The 9,581-nt window shown below is 36.4% G+C and overlaps 1 protein-coding gene across 1 annotated transcript; it reads right to left on the bottom strand.

Moving 5' to 3' along the window:
- Positions 1 to 603: 603 nt before the first annotated feature.
- On the bottom strand, positions 604 to 3,953 carry LOC121139848 (cyclin-D-binding Myb-like transcription factor 1). Its single transcript, XM_040743859.1, has one exon. It carries the CDS (start codon positions 3,845 to 3,847, stop codon positions 2,411 to 2,413), a length of 1,437 nt encoding a protein of 478 aa, XP_040599793.1. The 5' UTR covers positions 3,848 to 3,953; the 3' UTR covers positions 604 to 2,410.
- Between the last annotated feature and the right edge of the window lie 5,628 nt (positions 3,954 to 9,581).

The following is a 9,581-nucleotide window of genomic DNA, read 5'->3' as shown; positions in this document are numbered from 1 at the left end:
CTAGTCTGGCTCATTACCTATCAGTATAGACATTGTTTGCATCAATTCATAAACATTTAGAACCCTGTTCCAGTCACATTAACCTGCATTCATTCTATAACATACACACTAACAATATGTACAATGTGTATATATGTATATATAGAGAGAGAAAGGAGAAGGATATAGACATAAGGATGGAATAAAGAAACTTACATTTGCTTCAGAGAGGATACAAAGTTATCAGAAAAGTTTTAGGAACACACATGGCTGAAATGATTATTTTTAGTACTCTAAAGCAATGATTTTGTTGAGATCAGGGCATGCAAGTCCTACTCTAAGTTATTCTATAGTATGTAACAATGGTTTTCAGAATCAATACATTGCTTGTGGAGTATAGGGAAGGAGGCTTTTCTATTTGCTTTACCTTCCTCAAATACTGTCTCAATGAGTTATAGGTATCTTGATGCAAATTCAGTGCTGATTTAGACTTTTGTTTGACTTGTGAAAGATCACCATATTTGACTTACTCTAAAAAAATTCCAGACGTTTGTTCTAAATATACCTTTATGCAGAAAGAAATTTTCAGCAAGCACAGAAAAAAATTACCTTAAACTTTTTTTATTGTAGGGCAGATAGTTTTATTCTTTACCTGAACATTCATAAATAGTTCCTTAATAAACCAACATTTCTTATGCTTTTGTTCTTTTAATGTGAAATAATTAATTATGCTTGTAATTATATCAACACAATGAAATAACGTAACTATATTTTCAGTGGATTTTGATAGCAATCTTGTCAGTGAGAAACTATAAATCTGTTTAGGCATAACTATTGGGAATGATCATTGGTCTGCTTCTCTTATTATAGATGTAAATTTTGTCATTAAAATTGCCATTCATGAAGCACATTGCCTGATGAGGGTACAGTACAAGCTCTCTCACAGGCAAGATAAAAGCTTCCTTCTATTTGTATTTGGCATAGAAAGAACAGCATGTAATAAAAGGTCCAGGTCATCAGTTAAAAGCAATGTGTGTCTTTTCCCATTTAGTTTCACTACAGTATGCTAACCGTAATTAATAAGTCGTATCAGATGAGAGGTGAAAACATCTTGCCTACTAATGGGTTTGGTTACCAATTCATTCTCCATTGAAGAAAAACAAAATTATCAATTTTCTTTACTCACTTTCTAGCTTTTTCTGACTAAATCTACTCTAGCTGCTTGCAGAGCCACACAATCACTGCCACAAAGTAAAGTGCAAAGTCTCTTCCCTATATTCATAACCCATAAGCACTGAACAGTTACAATTTGTTTGAAAAGTAATCAAACCTCGTGGATACTTGATCAAATACCATTGCTGAAGTATAGACATGAATATTACTGCAGTTAACTTTTGGTGACTCGAACACTTTCCAGTAGATGAGGTGAAAAAATTCCCACTTGGTGACATTCAACACAGGAATATGTGCAATTAAACTTTTCATCATTCATTATTTACAAGATGTCATAAAATGGATCTCAGATGTATTGAAAATAGTAAAACATATAGTCTTTATGTTTATAGATAACCCAATGTAGCTGGAAAGTAAAGTCTCTTGGACATTGCTCATGTTCCTCTTCAGATACAATAACACTTCTCTGGCATTTTGCTTGTTTATAAAAATAAGGTAGTAATATTTTAGCATGTCCAATATCATTTAAGTCTATAGAAACAGGATTGCCCAAAGAGGATCCAATGGTATGTGATTTTTGCTGTTTCTGGATTATGGAGCTTATTAGTTTTGTGAAAGGCAAGACAGGTTCAGTGCCTATAAAACCCCATGCCTTGATAAAACCAGGTAGTGAAGGGACACACTTGTTATCACTTGTGTAAAGCTCTTGGTCTGCTATGGTGAGTGACTACAATCCTCAGTCACTCGAGCACTGGAAAAATTAGAGTAAATTTCTTGTTCTTAGAGCTGGTCTCACGGAATTCTTCTGCTGTAATCACAGAATAGTTCATTTGTTCTATACTGTTTGGGTATCTGAATTAAGAAACATGAGTATCATTAAATGATGTCTGCAGAGTTAGTTGAAGAATTCTGTCAGGGAAATTGTCTGCTTGAATGCATTTGAAAGTCCATGAATATATAAATGTCATTATTGACTGTCAATTCTTCTTGGAATGTGAAAAAAGAAATTTTAGTTTCCTCAACTACTTTAGTGATTCTTGGTATATAACACTCCATATGTCATTTATTAGAGTGTTCAATAGATGTTCAGGGTATAAAAGAGGAAATGTGATGGGATAGGACAAGAAGGTACAGGAGGAGTCAGGCTTAGTGTGGGAATGGTGGTCAGAGTTATGAAAAGGTTTTGAGTTGAGCTTGTTTGAGGAAAGAAGATGCAAGGTGAGGGGATGAAACATAAAGTAGGAAGAATATCAAATATCTATTGTTGTTCACTGGGCAGGGTTATTGTTTCAGTGTTAACAGTAGTTGCAAGGTAATCTGTTGAGGAGCCAGGGATGAGCTCTAGTATAATTTGCAATCCTGTCACAGGGACTGCATAGATTGATGTATTGACTATGGAGGGAATTTGTTGAACACTGAAATGAGGGTTGCTATATGACACTTCAGATTCTGATTTATTCTTCCAAAACATGTGGCTGGCATTTTGGCTCTCATATACTTGTTGAAGACATTGTACTAGAACTGGGAAGGCAACGTCCTTATGGTTTGTAATTTGCCTTTTGATGGTCCACCATTTACTACGCAGCCATTGTGGTGAGCGAACACTTTGCCATCCTTCAGCTAAATCATCCCAGGGAATTTCATTTTCATCAGCTACATCAAGCTCTGCTAGTCTGTGGATGAGAGTGACTTCATCTTTCCTGGACCACTCAATTCCTCCAGCCTGTTTCCAGTTCAGGTAGTTGAGCCATTTAGTACGACATTGCTTTTCTGAGCGAGTACCTACTCGTTGAGCCACAGCTGCCCAGGACACACCCTGTGTGACTTTCTCACCCATCTCAGTGCATGTTAGTTCATGCACTGCATCTACAAGAACTTTTTCTTCTTCTTCAGTCCATTTTCCCGCCTTGAAAGGATGTTTCATCAGTCGGCACCGGTCTTTCACAGAAGATGGACTTCTCCCCATGGCGGCACCTATTTTTATCCAGTCATTGCCATGCTCCTGCCAGAGCTCCTTGAGCTTCTCAATTTCTTCAGGGGAGTACTTTCCCACATGGTTTCTGTCATCATACATTCGGACTACTCTTCTATAAATTGAAAACAAAGGCCGATTCAGACCCAATGATATAGATCTGTAGAAATCTTTACGTTTACCTTTTGACATCTTAAAAATGATTTCTGCAGCATTCTCTACTCCATGTTCCTGCATGTAACGTTCAATGTTGTTCATCAAAATAGCTGTTTCTTCCTTGGACCACGTCCCCTGCTTCCATGTATGTCCCTGTTTGGTTAGATTCTCTTTAACTTCTTTACCTGTGAACCATGCTCTGTTAATGATTGTCCTGTCCTTATTTGCCAAGGGAAATCCTTTATCTGAATTGTCATTCTGTATAATATGTAACTGCATCGTATTTCTTTCAGTAATCTCTGCATCTACCCCCTCTGTGGCTGTGGTTGTGACCAACTCAAATCTCTGCTCCATTTCTTGTAGTGGGAATGTAACAGTTGAAATGAAATATGTTTCATTGCCCTCTGCCAAACAAGGCTTCTTATTTGGAGGTTCAGTAGGGTTTTCCATTTCACCAGCTTCATTCTGAAGGCTAAGAATGATTTGCCCATCTGTGTCCTCAGTAAGTAAGACAGAGCTCACAATTTCGACTGTAACTGGCGCAGGACACTCTTCAAATGTACTCATCTTCAAATATATTCACAGGAAAAATCAGTTACAGCATTTCCCATAGACTCAAGTCACTTTTTCTTTATCTCCGTAACATAAAAGTGATGCTGTCTGCAACACTTGACTCCTTGTTGCTGGTAAGCACAGGTTTAGCTAGAGCTAGGTAGTGTGATGAACTATGGAATTACCAGCTCTTAAATATGCTTGATATGTTGACTATATCTCTTCTAGTTGTCTAGTTTACAATGTCTGTTAGATGTTAAATCTGAGAGCACAGGACAATTTCAAGAGACTCCAAAATAACTAAGCATGGAAACTTCAGATCTCAATATGCATTCCAAAGCTGAAAGATAAAAAGTTAATTGTTTATTAATTGTATCTTAAAAAATTTATCCTATCATTGCAGTCCCTTCCTCAAACAAATACCAAAACTGAAATGGACACTGGAATGTTGTTGTTAACATGGGATTATAGAGTAAATAATAAAGTATCTCTCTTAACTGAGTTTCACGGTATAGAACAAATTTAGATATTAAGATTTATCCACATAACATTACTTCCATAAAAGGTAAAAGTTTGCTAGTTACCTACTAAAAGACATTCAGAGGGTTACTTTCTCAGCCTAGACATACAGGGGAGGGTGTCTAGGCCCTTTTGCAAATGATATGACAGACTTTGAATATCCCCCTTTGAAGGCCTCAGCCTCCCTGGGGAGCAGAAAGGGGATGGGATAGGGAGTTGTTGGGGAGCTGGGTAGGAGGGGAGTGAGAGGGTACTGGGATTGACATGTAAAAAAAGCTTGTTTCTCATTTAAATAAAAAACAGTAAAAATAAAAAAATTAGAACCCAAAGATCCTCATGGAATAAAAATTTATGATATTATATAGCACAGATATGCACACTTAAAGGAATTTCATGGTAGCAGTTATTTAAATTGTGTAATAAAGGGCCTATTTGGTACCATGTTTATTAGAATACTCAAAAGTTTTGTTTCATTAAACCTTTGGATTTGGAATGGACACAATAGCATTTTGTTTTTCTTGATGTGCTTTCCACGAATAAAGGATATGCACATACCATTTCCGTCAAAAATGTGGACAATATTTTAAAGTCTTGTGGTCTGATAAATAGCATCATTAGGAAAATTTAAATGTATGTTGGTTGTATTTGATATTGATTTAATATGATAAATACTTCATTGTAAAAAAAGAAAGTGTTCTACATAGTTAATCTTAAATTTCACTGTTATAATCACATTCTTCAGTGTGTGTGTGTGTGTCTGTGTGTGTGTGTGTGGTAAATATCTTTCATAAAAAAGGTAAATGTCTTTTCTAAAAGTGGTAAAATAAATTATTGTATTTTCTATGATGAAATGTTTTCATGGATTCAAAACTAACTAGGGTGAGTATGATAACTTTTCTTACTTGTTCAGCATTCATATCTGGACATGTAAAAGGTTTACATGCCTATTAATAACATCTGCATTATCAGTCTTTATAATGTATTTTATATATTGTCCTTTGGTCCACTAACATTTTATAACACATTTTTCCTTCTCTTTTTTACTACTTTAATTTTAAAAGCTTGCTTTGCATGCCAATCCCAGTTACCTCTACCTTCCCTCCTCCTGCATCCCCCCACCATCCTTCCCAGCCTCCCACCCTATCCCCACTTCCTTCGATATAGGGGATATACAGAGTCTTTCATGTCACTCAGGGCAAGGTCCAGGCACTCCCCTAAGAGTCCAGGCTGAGAGAGCATCCCTCTTTGTGTTATGGACACACAATGTCTGTTTGTATGCCAGGGATAAACACTGATCCACTGCTCAGGGCTGCATAGGTCTGGATCAGTTACATGTTGGCCTCCCAGCTGTCAGTCTGGGGTCCAAGAGCTCCCCCTTGTTCAGAGCAGATGTTTCTGCTGGCTTTGCCAGCCCATTCTTTGCCCATTTGCTCATCGCTCATCTCTCTCCGTCACTTAGTTCCATGGGTTCAGTTCAGTGTTTACCTGCGGGTGTTTGCCTCTGCTTCCACCAGTCACTGGATGAAGTGTACCTAGAAGACTTATAATTCCAAAGGAGTCTGACCTTTCCTTGTAAAAGAATTAACTGAGGCAGACATTTATTTGAAATCCTAGGGTTGACTTAGCTGCAGATAATACATACACTGTTATGCAATGTAAATTCAAATGAAAGTAAACATCATATAATTGCTCCAAAGATGCCATGAGATTAAATATATGTATGATAAAGTCAAAGGATGAAAACTTAAGAAACGGTGAAATTACTGTGCTATATGAGAGAAACTGGTGAAAGTCATAACATGAAAAGAATTACCTAAAAAGAAACATATCTGGCACTAAATGTGCACAAGAAGTAACTTTGTCAAACATATCAGAGTACTGAAAAGGAGAAACACTAGAATGTTTGAAATAATTTTGTGAACAAATGCTATACAATTTAATATTTATTGTCAACTTGACAAAAATCCAGAGTCACATGGGAAGAGGGATCTCAGCTACTTCTCAAATGAGATTCTTTTGTTGCCAAGACTTTGAGGTATTATCATGATTGATGATTGATGAGGGGAGGACCCAGTTCACTGTGGGCAGTTACATCGCTGTCCATGTGGCCTTACAATATAGAGTAAAAGCTATCTGAAACCACTGTGACCTTCCTAAAGAACACATTTCCCTTCCTGAGTCCCCTTTAACATACTCACTTTAGGTAGGAAGCCTCAGTTTTTCCATCAGCCCTCTCCAACCCCAAAGAACAACCCTGTTTCCATCCCTAGCCACGGAGCCTAGACTCGTCAACCCATCTCACATATACCTAGCCAAGTACACTCATTCATTCCTACTTTACACACATGATTCTTTCTCACTTTTTATTCAAGACAGGGTTTCTCTGTATAGTTTGAATTGTCATACCCTGGAACTTACTTTGTAGACAACACTGGCCTTGAGCTCACAGAGATCTGCCTGACTCTGCCTCCTGATTACAGAGACTAAAGGCATGTGCCACCACTGCCCAGCCACATGATCCTTTTTTTCTTAGGTGTAAATAAGATTTTCACACACAACAAACCCATCTTCTATAACTGAGGATGGTCCCTCTCCAGAAGTCCACCCAATCATGCAACTTGCTAGAAGACAATGTTTCCTGGCCTACAAAAGCATGCCCCTTCCTACATACCTTAATGTAGGGACCCCACCACATGCTGCTAATCCCATCTACCTCTCCTGTATTTAGTCAGACAGCCTAGAGCCTAGATTTATGCCAACAACTCAACACATAGTTATTGAACATACTTGGCTCCTTCTCTAGGTTGACACTAAACTAGCTTTGCCAACTCTACATATAACTACAATAAGAATATTTCCCCTTTCCAGCAAAGGACATGATATTCACACTAGCAATTCTGTGTACTCCCATGATCGACATGAAGACCATGTGTTCAATACTGATTTTCTGGGCAACCTTGTCTACCTTTTTTGTACAAGTAGACAACAAACTCATTGTCTGCAATACCAACTGCACTGATTGCCTGAGAAAAATTTCTAAGCACCCATCCCCATACTCTTGAAGATCGATTGAGAATTCTATAATACCACAGATGATCTTCTCCTGGGTTCTGAAATCTCACATAGCCTGTGCTGAGCCATGGCTACTTCTAAAACCCCATTTGCACATCAACAAAGAATTGCACAAAGATAGAAATCTAAGGCTCATATAGTTAGAGTAACTGGAAACAGACCTTCAAATACCCACTCAACTAAAAAGAGATATGATTTCCTTGCCAAGAAATACCACCAGTAACTTAACTCCAGATGTCCAGGTTTCATTGAAAATACAAAAATATGAATAGCCAAAACACCATGTATACATCAAAAATTAATGTTCTTATGGCAATGTCAAAGAAGTTCAGAGGACATGGATAAATGTCATAACAATGACTGAGACAACAAAGATAAATGAAATGACATAGACAATTCAATATATGAAAGTAAAATTTAATGAAGAGTCCCCCAAAATAATCAAAATGACGTAAGATTTATAATAAAGGAGGCAAGGATTCAGAGAAGTTATTCAAAGAAAAACCTTATCTATTAGATTGTGTATAGAAGAATATAGAATATCAGGTCTTGAACACATGGTAGAGGGATTAGATCACTCAGTCATACAAAATATCAAATAAAAGAATAGATAAACAAACAATATCTACACAATCTCTGGGACACGATAAAAATACAAAATCTAAAAATAATAAATTTAGAAGCAGAAGATAATCAAGTGAAAGCACAGAAAACATTTTCAACAAAACCATAGGAAAAATGGCCCCACTCTAAGAAAGTAATGCCATTCAATGTTTAAGAGACACACATAACATAAAATAGATCAGAAAAGAAAATCCTCATGGTGTATAATATTCAAAACACTAAGTGTACAAAACAAAGTATGATAATGAAAGTAACAAGAGAGAATAATCAAGTCCCTTACAAATGGCAACCCATCAAAATAATAGCAGAATTTCCAAAGGGAAATGTGAAGAAAGGGGAAGTGATTGGCCTACAGTTCTACAAGTTTTGGAAAACTAAAGATGCCAGCACAGATTGCTATACCAGCAAAACAATCAGTCACAATTAAAGGAGAAAGAAAACAATTCCAAGATTAAAAACAAAATTAAGAAATGTATAACCATTGAGACAACACCAAAGAAGATATCAGAAGGAATGCTTAAGACTCAAGATAAGGTTAAATACTCCCAAGAAGACAAAAGGAACAAATAAACAGTTCCATAATATTGAAACTAAACGAGTGCAGCAGTATTCAAAAACAACAAAGTGAATAATATTAATAAAATATTAACATATACTATTCAGTAATAAATTCTATTATTAGTGGTCCAAACTTCCCAATAAAGAGAAAAATTGATGTGATCAGAAAAAAAAAGATTTTGCCTTTTCACTGCCTATAAAAACATACCTCATGATCAACAACAGATATCAAGGTAGGGTAAAAGAATGGAAAAACAAATGGAATCGAGAAACAAGCAGGTATAGTTATTATATCCATCAAGAAAGACTTGAAATGAAAACCTACAAAAAATTTTAAGGAAGTGAACTTTATCCTGTTTAAAGAAAAAAATGCAGGAACTGAATATTAAAATCATAAGCATATGCAACAAATTCAATTTTATTAAAAGAAGCAATATTATACTTAAAGCAATAGACCAACTCCACTCCAGTAATAGTTGATAATTTCAGCTGAATACAAAGATACAACAAGGCTCAACACAGTCCCTCATATCAAGGCTGGACAAGGCAACACAGGAGGAGGTCAAGGGTTCAAATAGCAGGCAAAAGAGTCAGAAATACCCCCACACTGAATGTTACAAGTTCCACAAAAAACACCATTTAAACAACCAGAACATATATGGACTGCAAAGCTTGTAGGATCCATGATTGCTGCTTCATTCTCCATGGGCCCATATGAGCTCTATTTAATTGACACAATGGACTAAAACGTTTTCTTTATATTAATTTATAATATTTTATTTTCTTAAAATTTATTTATTCATGTGGCACACGCCTTTAATCCCAGCACTGGGGAGGCAGAGACAGGCAGATCTCTGTGAGTTCAAGGCCAGCCTGGTCTACAGAGCTAGTTCCAGGACAGCCTCCAAAACAATATAGAGAAACCCTGTCTCGAAAAACCAAAAAAATGTATTTATTTAAATTAAATTTTACATTC

The sequence above is a fragment of the Mesocricetus auratus genome, unplaced genomic scaffold (genome assembly GCF_017639785.1).
Source record: "Mesocricetus auratus isolate SY011 unplaced genomic scaffold, BCM_Maur_2.0 Super-Scaffold_100003, whole genome shotgun sequence".
Classification (NCBI taxonomy): domain Eukaryota; kingdom Metazoa; phylum Chordata; class Mammalia; order Rodentia; family Cricetidae; genus Mesocricetus; species Mesocricetus auratus.
The sequence above is the reverse complement of the archived record's forward strand: the minus strand, read 5'-3'. Positions and strand labels throughout refer to the sequence as shown.